The sequence below is a fragment of the Filicampus tigris genome, chromosome 17, assembly GCF_054856515.1.
Source record: "Filicampus tigris isolate MCC_2025a chromosome 17, RoL_Ftig_1.0, whole genome shotgun sequence".
Taxonomy (NCBI): domain Eukaryota; kingdom Metazoa; phylum Chordata; class Actinopteri; order Syngnathiformes; family Syngnathidae; genus Filicampus; species Filicampus tigris.
Window position 1 is genome coordinate 5,281,125 of NC_141233.1, and position 26,389 is coordinate 5,307,513.

General features: G+C 41.3%; 1 protein-coding gene across 1 annotated transcript in view; it reads right to left on the reverse strand.

Moving 5' to 3' along the window:
• The window catches only part of spns2 (SPNS lysolipid transporter 2, sphingosine-1-phosphate), a 60,984-nt gene that overhangs the window by 12,210 nt on the left and 22,385 nt on the right, over positions 1–26,389 (reverse strand). Inside the window, exons 3-10 of the mRNA XM_086012895.1 lie at positions 15,691–15,827; positions 11,663–11,814; positions 10,326–10,392; positions 6,479–6,621; positions 5,342–5,503; positions 5,051–5,240; positions 2,232–2,297; positions 649–747 (exon numbers count right to left, since the gene is read on the reverse strand). Of these exons, the coding sequence (XP_085869021.1) occupies positions 649–747; positions 2,232–2,297; positions 5,051–5,240; positions 5,342–5,503; positions 6,479–6,621; positions 10,326–10,392; positions 11,663–11,814; positions 15,691–15,827 (1,016 nt within the window). The remainder of the gene's footprint in view (positions 1–648; positions 748–2,231; positions 2,298–5,050; positions 5,241–5,341; positions 5,504–6,478; positions 6,622–10,325; positions 10,393–11,662; positions 11,815–15,690; positions 15,828–26,389) is intronic.

Here is a 26,389-nt window from a genome sequence, read left to right on the forward strand (position 1 = left end):
AAAAAAAAAGAAGAAGAAGAAGAAAAAAGGAGAGCTCCAGAATGGCTCGACAGCTGTGGCTAAGAATCAGTCTGATTCAGGAATCAAAGACTTCCTGACCAAGCCCCCTGTGAGTATTCCATACAATTACACAATATGCCAAGTACATCTGTCAGGAAGTTATTCCCGTGATAAACAAAGTGGACTTTGATATCATTGATGTCACTACAGCATTAGTGGGTAACTCATGTTTTTGTGTTGTTGTCATGCGAACGGCGACATTTGAGTTCTTCCTGTTTACCTTGGTGGAGTTACATATCAACTTTAGTTTTGGTCATCTATTTGGAATGACAAGAAGGCTTGTTGACCAAATGAGGTGAGTCCTGTATTACGCACCACTGAGCACAAAGCACAATTTTCGTTATTGTCTACCTAAATACTGTTTTGCGTGTGTGTGTGTGTGTGTGTGTGTGTGTGAGGGAGCTGCTGGGTGTGACAGTTACAATCACTCTCTGAACTCTGCTCTACTGGACCTATGAAATTTCCTCGGAACACCAACACTCCATTGGAACAATGATGTCTCAGAACTGGGAGGAGCAAAACTCATGTGCCTCATTTTGCACTTTCCAGAAGCTCAACTTTTTTAATTTCACTTTGGGAGAGTCTTACCAGGCCTATTAGGTATGGACTTCCTGCATCACCTAGTAGGTGAGAGGTGAAGCTCTGGAACGCCACCGCTGTTGCTCTCCGCGTGGGAATAACCACAAACTGCAAAGAGAAGTGACAATGAGCAAACTGAACATTTGCGTGGGGTGATGAAGAGATAACATTTGTATTTTACACGTCAGGGAAGAATAAACTGATTAGGTGACACACCCATATATGTGAGATTTATCACTTGCTATCTTGACTCACTCAAAAAACTTGCCTTGCGCAACACGTTGATGGTCACTCAGTCAACGTCTGTTTGTGCACACGGTCATGATCTGTGTTTTTGTTTTTTGATTTTTTAACATGTCTTGTTTTCTTTTGGTTCACATTTTGTCCTGCTCACTATTATTTTTTTTGTTTCCATCTGCGCTCGTCAACCCAGTCGCTTGTGTCTTCCAATCAGTTCCCTCTGTCACTTATGTCTTGCCCAGGTGCTCCTCGTTGTCTCGTCAATTTGCTTGTATTTAGTTTTGTTCTGTCTGTTGGTAGTGTTTGCTGAGTCGGTTTCTGTCAGTCCTGTTTTCACCAAGTCATTTTATTGTTAGTTTAGGCCCAAATTTGGTGTATCTTGTTTGCGTTTATGCTTTTTTGAAATAAAATTATTTTTTGAGAGCACTCATGTCCACACAGCAAGATATATTTGTTGACATTTTTTTCAAGCCGATTAGATACCGAATATTTTTTTTAAGACAAGGCATAACAACAACAGGGAATTGAGGAAACGGGGGCATCCTTTCAACTGCTCACAACGACCAATCACAGCTGACCTGTTTTCTGAATCTGAGCAGTTGTGATGTCATTTTCAGTCGACAGAAGACAAAATGAGAGATGGCTAAAAACGAGTGGATTAACACTTATTCCACAAACGCATTATTTATCAGAATGTCCTGTTTCAACTAATGGGCTTGCATAGAACATATTCTTGAAAAAAATGTTTGCGTTGACTTCCGCTTTAACTCATATTCCACAAAAGCAATATCAATCAAAATGTCACGTTTCGACCAGTGGGCCTGCATAGAATATATTGTTGTGTAGAACAATTTTGGGTTGACTTCCCCTTTCATACATATTTTCATGATGGTGACAGTTTGAACCTGCAACAGTTTATTTTGCCATTATTTCCTGTAGTGTGTACCGGTATATATTAATTTTTTTCTTCAAAACCTGAATAACTAGAGTATTGCTGAATGGATTTTTTTCCCTCCGGCGCACACTGTAATGTCATCGAAATGATAAAACTCTCAAAAACAACCGTCGAAAAGAGAAAAGCCAAAACAAACAACTGTTCCTCATCACCCGGCAAAGCGATTATAAACAATTGGGGAAAATTTTCACTCACGCGGGATGAAAGTCAAGTTTGCGTAAGGATGAAAGGCCAAGTGCGTAGAAAAATACATTTGAAAAGGAAACCATGTTCGTGTGGACATCTCATCAGCTTTCACAACTCAAAATACAACATGGGTACAGTATTTGTAATTAAACTGTTAAAATAACAGAATTCCCGGAGACGCCAAGGATAAGTATGGGTTTTGAGTACTCACCATTAAAATGTCTGCCGTTATGGCCCAGTTCAAGAAGAGCAGCGTCTCTCCTATGAAGATGCAGACCTAAATAAAGAGGACAACATTTAGCATTATATAGCAGCAGCGATTAAGAGCGACCAGTTTCCACTGTGTGGTTACGAGACACAAAGCCACAAGAAGACTTGTACATCATAGCTGATGTGTGTGGGCATACGCCGCTGAATACAACTGCTCGGGCTCGCTGTGGTTGTAAAACATGTTATTAGGATTTGGCTCAATTGTACGCAAACACGCAGGTCTTCAGTTTGATTCCGATGAGACAAGCCGAAAAACTCCATGGATGATAAAGATTATATGCCTTGCCTTTATATATATATCCATAGTTTGGCTCCAGTTGCAAGATGCTAGACCTACTTTATGTTCTTTTGGGTGGAGCAGTAAACTTTGAATAGCTTGTTGTGGTCGTATGTACAGTACATGAAAGGTGCGGTAGCAGCTGCAAATTCTATTTGGCTATTTTCTTCAAAACAAACCCATTGGGATTTGTTTGTAACAGATCTATATGGGCTGCTTTTGTGTGGCACATTCAAACCATGGCCGTCGACGTGTGTTTTCTGCCGAGGAAATACCCGTCCGCTCGTGCGCCAGACCTCTGGCGGTAGCGCAGAGGCGTCCTGCCACTGGGGATGGAGACGCGGCTGCTGCGAAAGCTGCAAGCCCGGACAACTGTGACCGACACGTTGCCTCTCAAGAGCAAGGAAGAAAGGCCTTTCATCCGATTAGCTGCGTGTTGATGATACAACAGCTGCGAGGGGTCAATCTGCCCCCACAAAGCAAAGCTGACCGCTACAACCGTGTCACACTCCATAATATGACACATCTGTCAGCGCCGAGCCGCGAAACCTGAGCTGATCACTTACAAGAGGGGCTGCACTGTGAATTCACGTTTTAACAAGTGAGAGGTCTGCGAACATTTCAGATGCTGAAAGGAGTGGAGTCACCTGTTTGGGGTTTGGATATATTGTTTTTTTACCCGCACATTTTCATATATTTTGGAACGTTTCTGAAACCCAGAAACAAAAACAAAACTTATCATAACATCCGTTCTGAATGATTTAAGGACTGACTTGGACACGATCACAAGTCGTGCCATATCACCTGACAAAACTCCTTTCAACGCTGCATTTCAGCGCACAATGAGACTTGTGCTGGCCGTTCTCACTTCCAATTGCATCACTTAAGTTCAAACCTAATGTTGCGCTTGTGATGCTCTCTCAAATTTTCCAAGTTAAAAAAATTCATCAGAGCTGGCTAAAGTTAAAAATGTTTTTATGCGGTTTCCACCACTTTTCCACCTGTTACCAACAGGATCCAAATACGCAATTTAGAGCCCACTATTTTTGAATAAATATATAAATATTAATATCATCTAATCATTCATCCATTTTCTACATTTTCCTCATAGTGTGTGAGATGGAGCCTATCCCAGCCGACTTATGGCAAGAGCCAGAGTACACCCAGCCAATTCAATTAAGCTAACATGTTTTTAAAATGTGGATAGATGGACACAGACGTTCCAACAACGATTTGAACTGGGATCTCCTGCCTGTGAGGCAGACAACCTAACCAACCACTGTCACGATGTTGCCAAGGAAAATCCAAATTTATAAATACATATTTTAAGTACTGGATATTGTTTGTGGGCCATCTTCAGGCCTTAACATGTTGACAATTAGTATTTTCATTCCTTTGCGTAAGTTGCAATTACGGTATGTGGAGCAGCGTGGTGTTTTTCCTCCTCTTCTGTTGTCATATCTGCCAGGAAAGTGAGGCGATGCTGAGGTGAGCCAAGGTCATTAAGGAATTAGGGCATGGGAGACTTTTGTTGCTTGTGCTTTTGTGCAAAATATCATCCATCTTTTCCCACTTTCCAACATTATTAGCGACCAAACTGTTGAAAGTAATTTCCTGTTCCTTTGTGCCTGATAAGAATAAGAAGTAAGTGAGTCTAGACCTGCCAGAGTTCATTGTTTCATGGCCCATGAGTGTTAAGCTGCTCCCTTTCCGACTTTACAGAGCAACAAGCGGACAAATTTTGGATTTTGGCCTTCATGTATATAACTTTTAATCAGTTAGGGTATCTGAGTCTCTGGTATTTGCAGGTTTCTTACCTGAAATTAAGCTTTTTTAATGTGAGGAGTGATGCCTAGTAAAAAGGGGATGTCAATCTAAACATATTTTTTTCAAGAATATGTTCTATGTCGTCGCGCTAGTTGAAACAAGGCATTCTGATTAATATGAAATAGTTAAGCAGCAAAATCCACCTGTTTTCAGCCATCTCAGGGGGCGGCCATTTTGTCGCTTCTGTCGACTGACTCGCTGGCTTACCTGTTTTCTGAAGCTGAGCTATGATTGGTCGTTACCTGAGCCTTGAGCAGTTGTGATGTCGTTTTCAGTCGACAGAAGTGACAAAATGGCCACCCCCGGAGATGGCTAAAAACGGGTGGATTTTGCTGTTTCACTCATATTCCACAAATGCTTTATTAATCAGAATGCTGTGTTTCAACTAGTGGGTCTGCAGATAACATAACATAAAAAAAACATGTTTGGGTTGACTTCTGTTTTAACGCCAGGTCTGTTAGCATGGGTCCCACCCTGATAAGCCCTCTGTTGTTACGGTGGTTAAAACAATTCCACTTCTAATTGTCAACAAAAGCCTAATAATACCTAACAAGAATGTTCTTCTTATGCTCTTCTCTTTCTCTTGATACCTGCCGATTGTTTAGGGGTGGAAATACAAGCAAACATTTCCCCTGCATGTTACATGTGACTCTTACATAAGCGCCTATGATGTTCTTTTTTGCCACCACAAAAATAAGGCAGATGAAGATGGCCGAGCCCAGCATGCTGACGGCGCACACGAGGGGGTCGGCACGCTCCGTCTTCTTCCGGCACAGGCGCGTGGTGGCGGCTCCGATGAGCACGCCCAACAGGCCCGTGATGCACGTGATTGCCCCAAAGACAAGACTGGATGAGAGAACAAGAAGAGGCAAGCAGGAAAAATATTTTTCTTGCCGTAGGATTCTGATGCGAAGTTTCAATTGAACATTTCATCGTTTGTGTTTCACCTCTCCGTGCTGCTGCAGATCTCTTTGTTGTCGCACGGCTCTGCAGTCGCAGTCTTCTGCACCACCTGAGCTCTGGCAAGGTAGATGGGAATCCACATCCCGAACGCGCCCGTAGCGAAGGACACGGCAGCGGATGCCAGGGAAGAGAACACGTAGCTACGACTGGACATGGAAAAAAAAAAAACACCCAAACACACAATATTGGTTTAGGGCAGGGTTGTCATACAAATTTTCGTCAAAGGCCACATTGTAGTTATTGTGGGGCCGTGATGACGATAAAAAACATATAAGCCATGTCATCATATTACATTATTCACAATTGCCCCTGCATTGATTGTTACACTATATATTTTTAATATATTTTAATGGCTAAACAAATATGAGATTTTTTTATTTTCACGAGAAGGGATGGTTCTGGAGGGGCAAGTATTCTACCCAACACCAGCAATATGTGTGTTAAATGATCAATGGGAGACTTGGAATGCTAAAGATAATAAGTTTGATTATGTCGTGTAAATCTTCATTCCAAAGTAGCATCGCCAACTCCTGGCCTGGCATACATAATACATACTTTTGTATTTTTTGTTTGCACTAAGAATGTTGTCATGAAAACAAACCCTTAAAGCAGCTCCTATATGCTAAGTGGTAATAAAATGAAATACAGCTTGACTTGACAGTTTTACGTTGGAGACAAAAATAACACGCTATTAAAGCAGCGTCCAGAGTTACTGAATGTAGAAGATTGTGTTGGCCAACACTCACACTGTTGCTCAGATCAAGAATATGGTGCCTCACCTAGAATATACTTCGCAATAAACCCCCATCGCGAAGAGAACTTTATGTCGTCCAAAGGCTATTTTAAGAAATGCGTCCACCGAAGGTCATATCATGACAAAAGTGCACACTGTCACGCATCCAAAGCGGCCTTCACTCACAGTCAAGCAGTGTTACGGAGTGGCGGCAAGTGATTGACAAAGACTCACTGTGTCTGCTGTTGACATTTCCATGACTCTAATGGCTTCTGTAGGTTAGCCATGCAAGAATGTATATTTTCATCTAAAAGCCACACACACCCAAGAGGCGGGGAGGAGATGCGGGGTGTGTGATTTGGATGTAATTCTCGATCGGACGTCTTACTTCTTAGCGAGCGTCTTCATGTCGCACAGCCAGGACGTGCGGGCCTTGATGCGTCCTCCCATTTGGTCAGCACTTCCTCGCTTTGGCTCAGGCACAAAGAGCAGGATCAGGGTTGCTGCGGTCATCCCCAAAACCGGAGACACCTATGGGAACAGTTGTATAAGGCCTCGCATCACACTGGGACCGAACTGAAGGCAGGACAGTGTTTGGATGAGTACACATCAGTTGCAGGACAAGGGATAGTGTGTTTAAAAGCTGAATGGATGGCTGCTGTGTTTGCTGATACGCTTGACATCCAAACTTTTAACACACGCTGCTTTCTCTGTTGGCACTGTTGTGTGTGTGTGTGTGTGTGTGTGTGATTCGAAAGGAGGTAGGTCTTGGTCTTGAGAGTTGCTTTGTGAGCTCTACACCAAAATGGTAATTCCAGAAGTTACTATTTATGCGCTGTCCTCATGCGTACAGGTAGACTTGTACCAACCCCTCTCAACAATAGTAATAAAATTAAATATCTAGTAATATTTACCTAATCATTTGTGCACATGGATTTGTATTTAGAAATTACATTTTCATACTGTGTTCCATTTGATTCAAACCGAACCGTTTTATATATCTACCGGGTACTACTGTTGAATTCTTATGACATTACATAAAGTGGAAGTCAACCCAAACATCTTTTTTTTCAACAATATGTTATGCTTGCTATGCAAGCCCACTTGTTGAAACAGGGCACTCTGATAAATATTGCGATTGTTGAATAAGTGTTAATCCACTCATTTTTAGCCATCTCTGAGGGCGGCCATTTTGTCTTCTGTCGACTGAAAATGACATCACAACTGCTCACAACGACCAATCACGGCTCAGATTCAGAAAACAGGTCAGCTGGTCGATTGGTCGTTGTGAGCAGTTGTGATGTGATTTTCAGTCGACAGAAGACAAATTGGCCGCCCCCTGAGATGCTTAACTCATATTTTATAGTAATCATATTGCCTTGTTTCAACCAGTGGGCCTGCATAAAACATATTCTTGAAAGAAATCTGATTGGGTTTACTTCGTCTTTAATGCAAGTGCATGTGTAATATTTTTTTAACTTTATTTTAAAATTGTTTGTTCTTACCTGACTACTGTCTTTGCCTTATTATTTTATTTACAGTAGGCTACTGTACTTGTATAATACAGATGCATTTTTAATTACATCCATGTATAATATAGCATAGTCTGCAGTTGTATTAATCTATTATGAAGAAGGATGTGAACACACAGAAAGGAAGATGCGTGGGCAAGATTTGGTTGACTGATAAAAACGCAAAACCAATTTCAGCTTCCAGAGCAAATTTTCTTCATATCACATAAGTAGCTTATAAAAACGCTTTGTAGGCATAAATAGTGCGGTGTAAAAAATGAGCGCTTTGAGGCTCATATGTGCGTATTATGTGAGCGTCTCCGAGTCGGATGTGGGTAATGTGGTTTATTTTGCAGATATCTGCGGTCTCGGAGGTGCGAGGATTACACACATTGATCATTTCCTCGTTTATAACTTCTCATGTCTGCAATCTTCTCGGCAACATGAATATTAATAACTTCTATTTGATCATGTGTTCTCAGAAGTCGGTATCCTCATGGACTATGCTGTTTATTGCAAGGATTTAATCAATTTCATATTTAATATGTTTGCTGCTAACTTTTGAGGATGCCCTTTGATGCATGTTTATACAAAATACATTTACGTTGTTTTCAAAAATTCCTTTCATAATTATTCAGCAAGGCGCACCATGACTTTTAACCCCTTGACTCCCGCAGGGCCTATTAGACACTTCCTGTATGTGGACGGATGGCAATCCCACATTTGAGCAACTGCCTTCCCCCCCTGCACCTCATTTCTATTGCTCTCCTTTTTGGCGATCACCTTTTGGCCAAACAAGGAAGGTCGCAGGAACACGGCGGGCAAAAACAAGCGGAAGCTGTGTCGAGTCATTTTTACTGACAGCAGGATACCGCTGGTGAAAACACATTTCATGCCTTCATATTTGTTTTCCTCCCACATGCCGCGCCACTGACTAATTGGCTTTCGGATTGTTCTGTCAGAATGTCACTGTGGCCTCGGTGGAACAAACTGCCCTGCTCATTGTTATGTTTTTAACGTTCGACCAAGACCAGTTGGAATTCACTTCCTGTTTCCCCTAACCGAGCGAACTACCTGTCATGTCCAGGAATCCAAAGAAATCCTCTGTGACCTGCTGAAGGAATGTTTATTTTCTGCCTTTAAATGTCAGTTGCTTCATTAGAGGAGTCACGACCTTACATTGTTTCGGGTTTTTAAAAGATGGCCTCGAATTTCTGCCACACCTCGGCAATCCTGTTAGACATTTGTCTAGTTTGCGTCCATTATGAAAGGTATGCGACTCACATCTGCAGTGTTTTGTCTCACAGTAAAAAAAAAAAAAAAAAGCATGAAGACTACAAGTGTTTCCACTTGCACTCATCCATTTCTCCAACATCTGCAGTAATAACTGTTGCTGCCACAGAGAAAAGAGAATTTATGCCTGTGAGTATTGTTGTATTCCAGCAGAAGTTGTTTGAAGGTTTATAATTAAAATAACATCTACGTAATTTCTGTTAGACCCTCTATTGTGTTTTAAATTGTATGTTAGCGTTAAGAAGATTTTTGTTAGACAAAATTACATGGTCTGGGTGAACATTTTGGTGTTTGAATATATAGTGATTATTTCTCTTTTGTTTTATGTGTCAGTTTTACATTAAATTTCAACTGGGAGTCCGTATGTATGTATACAGTATATCATAATCTCACTTCTTGAGAGTGAGAACAGTTTCTAAAGGATACTTTAAAGTAGAACTCAACCCTTCTATGCAAGCCCACTAGTTTAAACAAGGCTTTCTGCTAAATATTGTATTTGTGGAATAAGAGTTAATCCAATCCATTTTGTCACTTCTGTCGACCGAAAATGACATCACAACTACTCCGGGCTTAGGTAACGACCAATCACAGCTGACCTGTTTTCTGAATCTGAGCCGTGATTTTTTCACTTCCTGAGCCCAGAGTAGTTGTGGTGTCATTTTGAGTCGACAGTATGTTAAATGGCTGCCCACTGAGATGGCTAAAAACGGGTGGATTAACTCTTATTCCACAAAGGCAGTATTAAGAAGAATGCAGTGTTTCAACTAGTGGGCCTGCTGGCAACATATTCTTGAAAAAAATGTGTTTGGGTTGATTTCCTCTTTAAAGAATGTTTCTTAATAATGTTGTGTGTTTTAATAGGTTTAAAAGTTTTTAAAGCATCTGTAAGGATTAAAACTGTGGAATATGAATTGTTTTGTTCATTTGTCTTGAATGATCAGAAGTAAGGTGAGAAATTGAAATTAAGGTGGAGATAAGGGCTCTATCCAAAACCCCTATTTAATCAATTAACTGATTATAAAGTGCGTCTTGCGTTGAACATTAGCACGTTATAGAAAACGAATTATATTAATTTACTCCACTTCATTTTGTAACAAAATACTATCCTCAAGATAAAAAATACACTGTTACATACACGCCATTTTAAATTATTACAGTATGTAACCAACGTTGCCTTCAATCATAATCATTTTTGCAAAGTTTTCTGAAGGATGCTGGAGGCTGTGTCAGTGTGCGTGTGACTTGTTTAGCCTTTAGCAATTTTTGCACTGTCACTTCCTTGCAATGTCCAGCCTTGTGTGCGCCCCTGTGCTTCTGACCCCTCTGAACCCGGATCCATGACGGACTCTACCACAGCCCCGCAGGAGGGGCTCTAAATCTGTCCTTGTGCGGGGTTGTTTGTGTGTATACTGGAGCCGTCGATGCCCTTACCCTCAGTGCCCAGTGCCAGTCCCCTGCAGCTACCTTGGCGCTGGAGCCCAGGATGTAACCCAATCCGCTGCAGGAAAACAACACAACTGCCGATTAGCTACACACCACTGACACATGGATGTCATTTATATATAAAGTACATGACTCATCGTCCTGAGTTTGCTCACTGTGTTTGTTTTCCATCCTTTCAATTCCGAACTAAGCATATCCTGTTTTCAGCCTGATTAAAGAGTTGACTGTCTGCGCACTTGATGTTGATGAATACGGTAGTTGCAACTGGGCTGATTGGCTAATTGGTCTTTGTGAAAACAGTTATGTGTTTGGGTAATTAACTGGCACGGGGTGTGTTGGGAGTCGTAAAAGCTTGTTTTAAGAAAAACATACCAGGTCCGCAAAAGTAGCTGTGATAAGCCTATTGTGATGAATACAAATCAGCTTTTAATGAAAAAAAAAAATAACCTGCAAATTCACTGCGGACAAAGGACCAATCTTATCACAGTTCATACAGAGCAAGTTTGGAATGTACAACACTGTCAATAAAACATAAATCAGTTAAACGAGACCCAGTGCGAGAGGGGACGCATAAAAAAGGTGGAATTAAAAAAAAAAAAAAAATCCTGTGAATTGGGTTTAACTCTTGAGGTGATTTCCTTGAAACAGTCACTCATGCCAGTATTAACTGGATGGGATGTTTGACTGCAATTTACTGAGGCCAACTGTTTCACCTTCTATTGTGTGCAGTTTAGCAGGGCCCGAGCATTTTGGCAACTCATAACACACTGCTCAGAGGTCACATTTACAGCCTAAAAACATCATTTAATGATGCTGCCGCAGTCTGTTTTACCATTAAAGAATTATGTAATGATTCAACTCTTGTGTTGTTATGACGTGTTATTTATTTTATTGCATGTTGTGTAATTTCAATGAAATGTTACAGCATCCAGTTCTCCGTCAAGCGGCGTCTTCTCGATACCACCGCCGGATTCTTCATGTATGGTACGCGCTTGTACTATTCATAATGTTAAACCTCAAAGGAGTTTTTCTGTGCTCCATCCACCGGTGCATTCATCTTTTATCACTCGGCTTTGTTTACTCTCTCCCTGTGGTCCTTTTTCTTATTGAATAAAGTAAAAAGGCTTCAGAACTTGCGGTGCTCAAAATGCGTCCAATTCCCACACCCCTGCACCACATATTTAAAATTCTGCATTCTTGTGTGGGAGATGTTAGTGCACCTGTATCAAGGTAAAACGCTGCTGTAAGACCGAGTCTGACCTCCTAATTGACATACTCAATACAACGCCACAAAAGCATAATCGGTTCAACTTTTTGCCACTTACCTTCCCAAGGGGATGGCCAGGTAGAAGAACGAAAGCATCATAGTGCGCTTGTTATTAGTGAACAAGTCTCCGATGATGGTGGGGGAGATGGACGAGTAGCTGGACTCTCCAATGCCCACCAGTCCCCGGGATAGCACAAACAACCAGTAGTACTGCAGAGAGATAGAGAACACTGAATGTTAGCTGGTTCACCTTTTAGACCTTAGCCATGCTCCAAATAGTTGGAGGAGATAAACAGGGGGGGCGAGGCAGAAATTTCTTCAGTGTGGTGAGGGCGACACATGTCTACATTGGCATGCTCGTAACCTCCTCTGTAACTGAGACGTCATTGTTTATCATACCATCCACAGTCAGAGTTTAGAAAACAAAAAGCACACATATCCAGAAATTTGCTAGTTGTAGCTCATGCACTGATTTGCTAGCTAACAGCCTGTCAGAGTGATCAATTGTCACCGATGGCTGACACCATTTTGCATACTGCGGTCAATAGCCCGTTCATTCAAATCGTGTCTAAATATTACAATGACACAAAAAAAAATCACTGAATTCTTCACAATTCTAAACGTTGCTTTTTTACTGGATTATTAATGTGTAGGACAAGATTGGTATGTGTGCATTTTATTTCATGAAACTATGACGGTAGTATGATAAACAATGACTTCTCAGCCATGTTATTTGCTTTCTATGATGTGAAAATAATGATTATGATTGACATTGACTGTAAGAAACAAATGTTCTCAACACAGACAGATTGCGTAAATTGTAAATGTGCTCTTTAAACATACAGTTAATCAAAATGTATTGTGGCCCAGTGTCAAGTGATCTAATAATACTGCATCCATCCATCCATAATCACAGGTTTCAAAATGTCCCCTGCAGATTAAGATATGAGATCAAAGGAGGAACATATCATGTACTGTATATATTTAGTAGTCATTAGCTACATTTTATTGACCCACTATACTGCCTTTTCAGACATGATAAACTGATAATGGTGTAATTAAAAGGTTTAAGGTGTGGTCACATTGGCAGGGGCACCTGTGTGGGCAGCTGTTTCTATGGCAACCTACTCTCTGGAAAGATAGTCCTGTGTCTGTAATGTGTCAAAGCAAAATGCTTTCTGATGGCACTCAGATGTTGCAAATCGCTCATACAATTTAATGACCGACATGGTGAGAACAATTCAACATACGTTTTAATTGTGTGTGTGTTAGTCAAATTACTCAACAAGCCATATTAGATTCAAGTAGAAATGCTAATAGAGGATTTTCTACCTACCATTTTATGAACATTTTGGAGGTGTCCCTCTGCTGAGGTTCAAAAGTGGTATTTATTATTATTAGTACGAGTAGTTATTAACTGTTTTAGTTTAGTTTTGCAGTGGTGTTGAATTGAAGTGCAGAGTGACAGGTGTGCCTTATTCTTGCGAACGCACAATACTAGTTGGCATTACGAATGGAGTTGAACTTGAGGTTAAAAAAACAATAAATGTATGTTTTCATTTTTGTGTGAGCAGTCATTTTTGTTAATTTATCCAGATTTGATAAGAACAACAAGACAACCGGTGTATATCCTTTCTAAAAGTACTTTGACAATGGAACATATGAGGTACGTCAGAAATGTTCCAGGACTGGCGTCACCAAAGATATATAATTCAAATCCAGACTACAAACTACGAGTTTCCCCCTTCCAAGTAATTTTCCTGGAGTTTAACAAACGTTCCCAGCATTCTATGCAACACAACATGCACTACTGAAAGGATTCTTCCGGCATCCTCATCAACGGGTCCCCTTGATGACCGTTCAGTGTAGAAAAGAGGGGAAAAAAACACACAGAGCCAGTCCAAGTGAGTACGGAGGTTGCTCCAACATGGCCACGTTCCTCACGGCCAGGAACTGTCTGATGCTCAGAGCATTGTAAGCAGGTGCGTTGTCATGGTGATGCTGTCCTACCACAACTCTTTTCTTGCACGCCGAACAAAGCAAAAGATCTTTTTGTTGACCTGCTGGTTGATTGTGTGGCCTGCACTGAAGGACAAAACTTATAGTTTGTTGTCATTTGTGAGCTGCCAGAATATTATCATTTTCTTACAACGTGAATTTAAGTTCCCTCTTGGTCTATTGGATAGGCACACTCAAACAGGGGCGGAGCCAGAAAGTGGCTAATGGGTAGGCCTATCTCGACACAACATATATTCAAATCAAATGATCAGCTGAATAATATGAAGTTCAGATCTTCCTTAGACAACCACAATTGTGCCATTCTTAATATTCAATAAGATAAAAAACAACAATTCTAAAATAATTAAATAATTTACAAAAAATGTTAAAGTATATATTTTTTTCATGAATCTCATTGGGTGGGCACCGGTCTGTCAATCTGGGTGGGCCTGTGCGCACCCAGGCCCATCCATGGCTCCGCCCCTGCACTCAAATATGTTTTTTAAAGATGGAGACTAAAGAGACTGAGGACTGATTGCTCAATTCAACAGCAGCACTTCTCAAGAGGGAAGGACCACTTCATTTCATCTCAGCCCTAAGCCGCCTGACTGCATTTCCCGCTCAGGCAAATAAATGACTGCCATCTTGTTTCGAAGTGGTGGGCACCCCCCCGAGACCATCCGCACACACACGCACACACATCTCAATGTCTGTGCTGTCATTCGTTCCACAGCTGAAGACTCTGCGGGCAACTGGCTCACTCACACTCACAGAAGACGAGAAAGCGGTCGGCCCGATGACGCTGCTTTGCAGTGCTGCCATATGCGCTGAAAAATTGAGCGGTTCAGTTTTTCAGGCTGCGTGTGGCCGCCAGTCAAGTTGCGTAAATAATGGCAGCATGTTATCCCTTTTCATAACCTTGGACGCTGAGGTAATGTCTTCATCATTATGGATTTGTTTGTTTGGGTCCTTGGGTGACCTTTCTGATATACCTGTCTAGAATTTTTAATGACCCGTGCTTGTTATTTGAGGACTCGTACCTATTTTGTTGAGAGGCGCATTGATTAAATGAAAAAAAAAAAACATCAACATTTCAAATAATACTGAAAAAAATCTATGTATGTTATTTTTTTGTTCCAGCTAGAAATAAATATCGTACATTATTTCACATTCATATTTAGCATAGTTAGATGTTGATGGTATGTACAGTGCAGTATTTATATCTGTCATAATTCATCAGATCAGGTCGTAATTTGTTGTTGTTGGTGTTACGTGAAATATTGCTTCATTATTTTAGTTATCAATGACACTCACTGAAATACACAAGTGATAGAACACCTCCATTTTTCAACATGACAAATATAATCATGCACTCAAGCTATAAACCAAAATGTATTTTGAACGTATTCAAGTTGCCACCATTGGCAGATATAACGGCTGGACACACTTCATGTCATTCTTTGTACAATGGAAATAACCTTTCCATTTTATTTCATTTTCTTTGCTAGCTAGGAGCACTTACATGATTCTGTATATTTTTATAATGAGGCATGCGGAGTAAATTTGTATTGATGCTACTCAAAAAGGTTCCTTCAGCCTATTAAAGGTTCCAATTCTATATGTTCATTGATCCCTTATTGATTTCACCTATGCCTGTCATATGTTTAAGCCTTGGCGGAGATCTGCACTTTCTCAAGCGCTCGTATTGAAGACTTTGCTGTCTTGTCTGCACACACACGAAGCCTTTTGCCGCAGAAGTTAATCTCACCATGTAATTAATTGCCCCTGAGAGTAATGTTACTGTACACAAAGGCTCTTAGACATATCAAAACGAAACTGTCAAGGGGTAGCCAAACTGCAGTCTTATCTTCTAAAGTGTTGTAACCGAGACTTAGCGTCAGCCTTCGTTAATTGGATGGAAGGCGTGTAAAAAACGCTAACGCAGTTTATAGCAAAGGGGGGGAGTTGCTCAACAGGCGTGTCATTTCATTTCCCAGGTTTCAACATAAGCATATCCACGATAATGAGCTTGTCTGCGATACAGACTAACACGCGCTGCCATTGTTCCGCCGTCTCGCTCCGACGTACCTCTTTGCTGATGAAGGAGCTCAACAGCGTGACGGTGGACCAAAAGAAAATGCCGCAGCTCAGGATGGCCTTTCGGTTAAAGCGGTCGCCCAGGTAACCGAAGATGGGTGCTGCCACCATGAAGCTGCAGATGAACACTGTCAAAGGAGAAAGAAAAACAAAATGACACGCGATAAAAGGTTTCTGAGAAAGATGAATGTTTGTGCTCTGACCAAAGAGCCGCAGATTATTTCCCACTGGCCATGAATAATTGCCCTGACTTCTTACGAATGCACATCGTGTATGTCCCAGTGAAATTCACATGAGTGCTTTAAAACATGTCTACTAATTGCTCCACTGTAATGAGGCTTCCTTCTCTGGGATTTCAGTCAATATTTATGGGCAGGACCAGACCAACACAAATAGGTCTTGCAGATTGTACATTTTTAATCCTCTCGTAGCGTCGAAAGGGCAAGAGATGTTGCTCTTGACAGCAGTGGGAGAGCAAAGGGGGCGGGCTTCTGTTTTGACACATTGTCAGCATAAAGATGTAGAGGAGGACCGGTGGAGGGGGAGTGAGGACGGGGAAGCACGTTATATAAGATACACATCCCAGCCTCACCGAGACTCAACAGGATAAGGACAGGAATCCGATTATGTCAACATGTGATATGGCGCAAAAATAAATAGATATCCTTTAATAACCTTTCACAAAAAACAGCAATAGTGAGCTATATTCATTAACAGTGCTGTACTATCGAAACCTTTTTCCATGTTGAAATTACTTGCCATTCAAAAACAAGGCAAATTTTGCACTAAATTCTTCATTCATTCATTCATTCATTCTCCGATTATTTTCACCAGGGTCGCGGGCGTGCTGGACTAAAATATAAAAACATACAAAAGTAAATACATAAATAAACTGCTTTTACGAAGTGTAATCAGGCTGAAAGTCACATACAAACACCGCAGTGAGTGTTGATGTGTGTGTGCCGTTAACGGGCGTGGTCTACTGAGTGACGTCAGGCTCACAACGCAGAACGAAAGTCAAGGTACCGCTGTGTTAAAATAAATGAGCATTTTTAATGAAATGTGTTAGCAGCAGGCATTCCCAAGATTCCACGTCCTTGTTGTTGACTCTAATTTCTTGCTTCTCTTCCCACTTGTCAGTCTCCAACATCATGAAAATGTGATTGTGTAATACTAAATGATTCCAACCAGCTTTACCATTTGATACACACACACACACACACACACACACGCACACACACACACACATAACAGCTGTTCCGTGTGAGGTTTTAATAGGGGCCAGTGAGCATCAGTCCCTGTTTAGCAGCTTGTCAAAAACACACATCTTATCATTTATGGGCTGATTTGAAATCATTAGCAAGGCGTCATATCACCCTTTGTGTCTTTATTTCCTGTGACTTTGTGATTTGTTGATGAGATGATTAGATAAGATATTTGTAGCGGCTCATTATCACCTCGCTGCACGTCAGAGCAGATGCAGGCACCTTGACATCGAGCTCACAATTATTCAGTGTTAACCTTGTTAGCCGTTTTGTGCTCTGATTTCAAAGCAAAATACAAATCCTCTAAATTGTGTGCCTTGAAAGAGGAATCGAACAACGCTGACTGCTCCAGTGTTGATTTTGGTTGGTTTTCAGCACGTGTACCTGAATCCAACATGCTCATTGTCACAGTGCGGTTATTTTGAAATAAAATAACTTATCACTGTCAGACTAAGCAGATGAATTATTTTAACCACACATGTTAAAAAAATGGCCATGTCTAAATAATATTGACATTCTCTCAATGGAAATGTACAGTGGAAATTTGCAGTGTGACATCCAATAAGCCACCCTAAGGCAGGCAACATGCATAAAATGCTGCCCATCCGCACAAGCCACATTCCACGTTGTCCACCATTGCCTTCCTGTTTACTCAATCTAACGGGACACATCTACATGTTTGTTTGATCTTAACAAAGCTTTCGGAGATAAGACCAGAAAGATCAGCAATCTGAAGTAAAAATAGTAAACTTGCAATGCAGTTGTGGTTGTACAACCCAAACAGTTGTGTGGATGTTTATGCTGCTTGTCAGAAGAGAGAAAAACTATTGTGATAATCTCATGTTGGGGAAAATGCCCTCGATTCCTTTTTTTTTTTTTTTTTTTACACACGTAAAAACATGTTACTCTACACTTAAAGGGGAAGTCAACCCAAACATATTTTTTCAGGAATATGTTCTATGCAAGCCCACGAGTTGAAACAAGGCATTCTGATTAACATTGCGTTTGTGGAATAAGAGTTTATCCACCCCTTTTTAGCCATCTCCGGGGGCGGCCATTTTGTCATTTCTGTCGACTGAAAATGACATCACAACTACTCAGGGCTCAGGTAACAACCAATTACGGCTCACCTGTTTTCTGAAGCTGAGTCGTGATTGGTCATCACCTGAGCCCGGAGTAGTTGTGATATCATTTTCAGTCGACAGAAATGACAAAATGGCTGCCCCCCTGAGATGGCTAAAACCACTGCTTAACTCATATTCCACAAACGAATATTAATCAGATTGCCGTGTTTCAACTAGTGGGCCTGTTGAGAACATATTCTTGAAAAAAATATGTTTGGGTTGATTTCCGCTTTAACTGACTCTGTATGCAAACAAATTTGAAGTTGACGCAGCTATGTCAGAAAGGTTATGCTAAATTCAAATGACAGGATATACGACATATCATACAGCTACATCTAATGAACATAAATTTAAAATTAAACAGTTTCCGGGTATTAAAAAAAGGCTCCAAATAATTCAATGAGCAGCCTCGTTCTTCTTGTGTAGCTTGGTAGAAAAATTCCCCTGTGCTCAGTGACTGACAGATGATAAATCAAGTGAGGCAAACAAATATCGGTGTCACACCTGTTCTGATAACGCACCTCAAAGTCCAAATAACATGCACGCTTGTCATGGATGCGAGCCGGTAAAATGCATCACTTACAACCATTGTAGAACATTCCATGCCAAACAAAATGACTGTGCTAGAGGACATGGACACAATAATCAATATAACGGGAACACATGGAGTCAGTCATTATTTCACCTTAATATTAAGAGAAAAACAATTTTCTTTTTTAGTTTGTCCCATCATTATAAAACCAAGTCCGTTTTTCATTTTCATTACACATTTGTATTGTAGCCACATTCTTGAATTATTAATAAATTATTATTTGAGTCCTTCTATGACACAGTCCATACTTACAAATTCAATTGCTTTTAATTGACTCTTTTAAACACACAGAGAGACGTTTACATACAGAAAGATTAAAAATACAGTCCTGTACTTGCTTTGACTGGTCAGCAGCTCAACAAAACCTCATGAGGTGACTCATCCCTATGAATACAAGCCACCGTGAATAGAGCATCTAGGAGGACAAACAGACACAATTCTGTTTATATGACAGTGTTTAGGCGTGTTCTGTTTATTCACCAAGCCGTGTGCAAACGCATTTGCCTGTGAAACATGAGACTCACCTGAAGACAGCACCTGTGAAGCTAAACATGCGGTTGTGCGATACTCAACGTTTTCAAAAAGAATATTTTAAAAGGAGAGCTTGTGCTTGCCCTAAAAGGCAGAGATTTAGTTGGGGGGGGGGGGAAAGTGTAACTATAGCAAACACAAAGGGACAGCATTATGCCGCTTTCCCATTCCCAAACAGACCTTTGAAGTCAAAAAGATTTGTTTGAGCTTTAAGTGTTTCTGCTCAGCCGCTTTTATGTGGTGTTTCTATCACAGTTGGTGAAACTGCTTCAGATACACATTTGATTCTCTAGAAAGGAGAATACCACAGCTGGACTCAACAAAAGAATAGTTACTACAACTGAAATGGCAAAAAGTGCAAAATATGTAGTGATCATGCTTTCTTCCTTGCTACAAGGAGCTGCATCGAACTATGCAAAGATGTAGTCCATACCGTATGTTGGACAGTGTGGTAACGTGAGTGAGAGTATAGCATTTGAAATCAAGGGTGGAGAGATTATTGAGAGAAAAGAGTGTGGCGATGAAAAAAAAAAAAAAATCACTCCATTGTTTATAACCACAGCAACATTCAATGGGTCCCTGCTAGGCACATGCCACCTATCCAGTTTAGTTTAATGGAAATCAGTAGGGCCGTTCTAAAGTAACACAAAGTGACTAACAGACAAACCACCACCAACAGTGGAGCTTAAAGAATTTACTTATAGAGGCCTAAGTGGCAATTATTTTGTGTGTTAATTAAATAGGAAGTCAACCCAAACATATTTTTTTTCATGAATATGTTCTATGCAGGCCCACTAGTTGAAACACAGCATTTTGTGTTTGTGGAATATGAGTTAAGCAGCAAAATCCACTTGTTTTTAGCCATCTCAGAGGGTGGCCATTTTGTCCTCTGTCGACTGCAAATGACATCACAAATGCTCATGGCTCAGTTAGCGACCCATCACGGCTCATCTTCAGAAAACAGGTGAGCTGTGATTGGTCGTTGCCTGAGCCCTGACCAACTGTGATGTCATTTTCAGTCGACAGAAGTGACAAAATGGCCGCCCCCTGAGATGGCTATAAACGGGTGGATTAACTCTTATTCCACAAACGCAATATTTATCAGAATGCCGTGTTTCAATTTAGTGGGCTTACATAGAACATAGTCTTGAAAAAATATGTTTGGATTGACTTCCCCTCTTAAGTACACTTCTATATATGCTGCGAAAAAGGATGAGTAAAATAATAATTCCGGTCGCGCCTGCAGAACTTTTCATCTTAGCTGTTTCACAAGAAAAGGGAGGAGTTTCTCCCACGGTAATTGAAAGCACCGTGGATCTTTCAGCTGCGTAACCTGACAGGCAGGACAGTCAAACCAAGGGTGGACAGCTGAAGGAAATTGACCGTTTAGGCCAGTGAGAGACACAATGTGAGGAGCAAAGAGGGACACATGCAATAATCTGCAGGTCTGTGCATGTCTGCAGGCTAGACGGTGTCAATCAGCCCCATTTTTAGCCACATTGTCTTGTTCACAGCCTGTTTCTGTGTCAGTGCTTATCCCATCACAAATTCTTCCATGAGTACTGCAGCCTTCCACACTTGCAGTCATTACAAGGTTATCAGCTTGTGGCAGCGGAGGTTGTTTGTATGAAGGGAAAATGATGTACATTATGTCTGTTCTGTCTCTAAAATGAGATGTGTGACTCTGCTCTCACTCGTGTAGTGTTTATTAATTTATTTACTTAAATGTAAAGCACGGATGCATGGCGACGATGAATGTGATTGTTCTTCATGTGATTAATTTAGGCCCCTACTATATATATATATATATATATATATATATATATATATATATATATATATATACATCTCTCTCTCTCTCTCTCTCTCTCTCTCTCTCTCTCTGTATATATATATATATATATAAATATATATATATATATTTGTTATTTGGCAATCACAATCACCCCGTTTTTCATGGAAATGAAGGTTTATCTGCGCTTTTTCATAGAATATTTTGGGTTTACAAAAACATTTTTTTCCAATGAATTTTAATGGCCATTAATTATGAGCAGATCTTCGCTCGCTAGCTCGGCCCCTGTCCCCCAAGGAATAGAGGGGGCCCACTGTATAGTTTTAAGTTGTAATATAACCATTCACCACTAGATGGAAGACATGGCTTAGTGCTTGCACTGGGTTACAACATTAGTGGCCTAATAATTTTATACGGCTACATAGTGCTTGAATAATATTACAATTTTGACTGAGTTGATTTTTATGGAAAAAAAAAAAAAGAGTTCTTGTACTTAATGTTGCTTTGCTTTTCAGTAGGTTTGTGCTGTCATTGAATGGTAATTCTTATGCATGTGAGCCCTTTGCACTGGGGGGAAAAATATCCCATCTCTGATGAATGAAAAAAAATGCTGATTATAGAATCGAATTAAAAAGACTTTCATTCTTGCTGTACATGTCACACAGTCAATGGAACTAGTGAAATTCCACTCTTGCTATTCTGGCCGACATTTGCTTGTAACCATGGAGACGCTATGTAAGACTGTTAACTTTTACACAGGACGTGAAAAGAACACTTATTATCACCCGATCAATACTGTGCCAACAAAGGGATGTTCTGAATATACATTTTAGCAGAAATTGAAATCCTGCATTCTGCGGACACTTTGCTAAATTTGAGAAACACAACCTGTACTGTACCACGAGCGACAATCACTTCATTGAAGACACTAAATTGTCCTTGGTGTGAATGTGTGCTTGAATGCTTGTTTGTGTGTGGATAGTTCCAGATGGAAGTATAAATAAGGCAACTTTATATAGTCTGCTATTTTCAATGAAATCAAAATAGCCGAGAAGGTTTCCTGCTACTGTGGTTGTGAGAGGTAGCTTGACTGAAGGGTGTGTAAATGTAACGCTGTTTATTTTGGGTCTGGGGCCTCATAAAAGCCACTGTGGTGCCTCTCTCTGCCTTTTCAGAGTATATCATAAAGTGACTCCAAATGATTTTGAGCAATGTTTTATTCTCGTCTGTCCGTATACTTGACATGCGAGCGCTACGATATATCATATTAACAAAAGCTGCTCTGTGCACTGTGTTGTGTCAAGTGTACAGCTGGGAGTATGTTTCTTCCTCTAATGATTAATGGGACTGCCTGTGGCGGCTGTGACACTTCCATTTGGACATTCACACATATCAGGCTTCTGCCTTCGGGATTCCCCTTCATGTGGCGCCCCATGTATTCCTGCATTCTTCAAATTTCTGATTACCACAAATTTACCCCTCAACCCCCCCCCCCCCTCTGCTCAGTCTTGACCGGTGTTGGATTACCAATCTGTTGAACTCCACACGAAGCCTGGGAAATACCTCTGCAGCTCCCTCTCGCCTGGATCTGAAGAGTTAATTCCGACAGAAGCCGCAGTCAAATGCACTCAAACTCCTTAAACCCTTTTTTATTGTATCCAATCTAACCCCCCTCTCCGAGCTGATAGGCGGTGTATGTCACAGCTGCGCTCGATCCCGACTACCTGCTCGGTGTGAGAGCTGCAGCTGGGGAGAATTACACGCCGCTACAAAAAGAACAGCGTCTGGCAAGAGTGTACTGCAACATCATCTTTTGCTTATTAGCAGCACATACTAGGAGCAAACACACATGTGCTAAGAATAAAGAAAAAAAGCTGCTCGCAGGATGTGAGATTCACTTCGGGTCCAGACTGCTATTCAAGGCTAGAGGAACGACAAAAACGGCGTTTTTTGCAGGGTTGCTTGGCAAAGAATGAAAAAAATGGAGCTGAGCATATAAGTGCAGCGGGAGGGGTTAGCCCCCTACCCCGCAAGATTAGTCCCAGTACTACACACTTGAGCAGCCGGCATAATGACTACAGTCGACCCTGCTTGTCTGAATTTGTGCAATCCGTTGTTACGCTAATGGGTTATGAAGCACACGCGCACACTCACCCAAACACGCACACACACTATCATACACTTGATGAGCAACAGTCCTATCTTTGACCATCGCTGGCTGCATGTGCACTATAAAAGTCAAGGCCATGATTAACGATGTGTTCATGTGTGTGTGTTTGTTTCTAATTGATGTCCCAGTGCCAGGAGGGAATCGATCAGTTATTAAAAAAAAAAAAAAAAAAGAAAAAAAGACAAAAATAAACTGCTTGGGGCCGCAAAGTGATTAGCACATTTGGTTTCAGGCTTTCTATCTCGGCTGTGGCCTTCCTCTGTAGTGTTTGAACATTTTCCCCGCTCTTGTATGTCAACTGACTTCAGAATCACAGCTGGATGGTCACTCACCAGCAGTGTTATTGGTTTGTCGACACAAAGTGAAAGGGAACGACGTTCCAATCATGGCCAACAGCTGCCCTCATGCGAGACATGGTCTATAAAAATATTCCGGATATAGAGGCACATACATGCAGGGTGATGTCGGTGAATCATCGGGTCATCGTTCTATTCCGGTCCCCGCGCATTGAATGCTGCCACAGCGCAATTATTGGGGTATGGGAATAAATAATGCAGAAGATTAAAATCCGCTGCCGCGCATGAACCGACCACAGGTGCATCGTTCTTCTACGCTCCATTTGCCTTCATCCCTGCATCTCTCAAACTCTTCTTAGGTACCAGTGGCGTGACAACAAGGCAGCAACAGCTGTCAAACTGCTGATAGAGAGAGAGGGAGAGCAATACCAAGGGATAGTGATTAGGGCAAGAGACAAAATAGAAGCAGCAGTGAGTGGTCAAAACAGCTGATCAAGCACTGATAGCTTGACTTTCCACTGCAAAGAAAGAAACCAGAAGATGCTACGCATCACATTTTTATTTAGCTAGCTTTACTTCACATTAGCTAGTTTACCAACACAGCAGGTAAACTTTTGGGTAGGTACACAGTTGATAAAAACTGTTTTTTTTGTATATGTGTGTGTGTTACAGAAAGACTACAGCCAGACAATATTTCTTTGTACCACTTGTCCACATCAGGGTCAAGGGTGACATTGAAAGGGCGGGGTACACCCTGGATATGAACACCTATGAACAATATAGAGTCTTTAATTAAGCTAGCATGCATGTTTTAGGAACGCAAGCATGGTGAGAGCATTCGAACTTCGCACAGGAAGCCAGAGCTGAGATACAAACGTTCACACTGCCATTTTGATTTTGTGTTGAATCTTTTCATGGAATCGTTCACATTACAAAAAAAAAAGGGGCTTCTAATGGAAATTGAATGCGTCCATGAAGTGACACGCATGTGCACAAAGCACGGCATCATGCACAAAAAAACAATGTCACGTGGCACAGTATTTACGGAGGTAAATCTAGTCCCGTGTGTAGTGGCTCAATTCAGAATGACAGAGGAGTAAGGCGAGGAGGTAGAAATATTTTGGAGGAATGAGACGAGGCTCCTCGCTCTCCTCGTTTCATGGAGTCTGCTAAAGATCATGTCACGTCATTGTAGTGCGTAACAATTGAACCGTCTGCGTGAATGAATTCCTACGAAACATCCACTTTATGCCTCATGTTTCAGACGGGATTAAATTCAAGTCAAATATAAAAGTAGCACTGTTACTCTAAACAACTTCTCACATTCACGAACAATTGTTGGTAGTCTCCCAAGCACTCTCCCCCACCTTTGAATGACATATCGTCAAATGTGTATGGATGAGCATTCATACTGCATCAGCCCTTACCCCTGCAGGTGTTATTTGAAAATATATTCCGACTTTCTTTTGTCATTATATGTTGTTTTTTTTTTAAATTAACCCTTTAATTACCATCGTAGCAAATTTCACCAAGCAGCATTTACTGTATGCCTTTATCTCTAACCATCTTCAAGCTACAACCTTTTAAAATATTAATATCAAAAGTGAATATTTACTTCAAAAAAACTCAGGCTAACTAAAGGTTTAATAAGTCATTACCATCAATCCATTTTCACTTAAAAAACAGACTCCAAACGGCGCCTATATCTTGATATTTTGGCAGAGCTCAAGTCGTGAATCTCCCGCAGCACCTGTGGCCTCATTCCTTAAGCTCACATAGCATCCCAATGACAGACTGACACCATGTTATGAGCGCAGGGCTGTCATGTCATGTGGTGTGTGTGTGTGTGTGTAAATGAGCGTGCATGTTGGTTGTATCACATTACAGACAAGGTGGGCAGCCACACACAGAATGGGGCACAGATAGTACGTGAGCTGTTTTGAGCAGCGGCTCCTCATTAGGCCTCTTCACATCAAGCATAGCTGACCCCCATATTGCTTCCATGCTCCGACAGTTGAGGATAATTACATCGCCGGCTTACATTATGACATAGAATTAATCCTATCAAGACTTTATTTCTGATTTGCCTCAAAGCACCTAATGCAAAACCTCAGGCTTTGTGTACAAAGACCCCCCTCGATTGTCTAAGTCGATTTAGGTTAAAAACGCTCCTAACCAAACTAATATCATCCAGGTGAACAAGCGTTTCCGTGAACCTTTCCTGCCCTCCACAACACTCGGGACTGGTCCAGTTCACAGCTGTGTGAGAGCGTCACTCACCTCAGGCAGCCGGAGGGCCATTCAAGCAGACCTGCCATTAGCAGCGGGAGAGCTAAGAGGTTGCGCTGTTGTCTGACAAGTCCGGTGGGCTCAGGTGAGAGCATCTCTGCGGCATTGTGATGGATGGGCCTGGGAGCTCCAGGCTTAAACATCACGTTGTTAACTGACAGCTTTGCACAGCTCACCCTCTCACAAGGCAATGATTGCAAACACACATGCAAATTAGAAATGCCCGCATATCTGTTGTCAATAGGTTTTGTCTAAGCTGTTTTTGAAGTGGGTACTTTGGCCGAATAACAAATAACGGGGACTGCAAAGATGTGGATACTCAGGGGATCATCTCACTGCATTGGTGTAGACAGCTATGGCAATCCTTTTTAAATGTGTGTACTTGCTAGTGATCCTCAAGGGGAAATGCTTTTTTTCACTTGGAGGAGCGATCTAGTAGCGATGGGGGACGCCTGTCTTTGTTGCACTCAATTACAGTTGAGGATTTGGTGTCTCGCTCAAGGGCACTTTGGCAATGCTTCGGAACTGAACAGCCCTCTCTCCATCCTGCAGCAACCAGTCTCAATTTCCCTCAGTCCCAAAGCCAAGACCCTAGAAACTACAGCCTCCTTATTCACTAGTGCTGAAGACA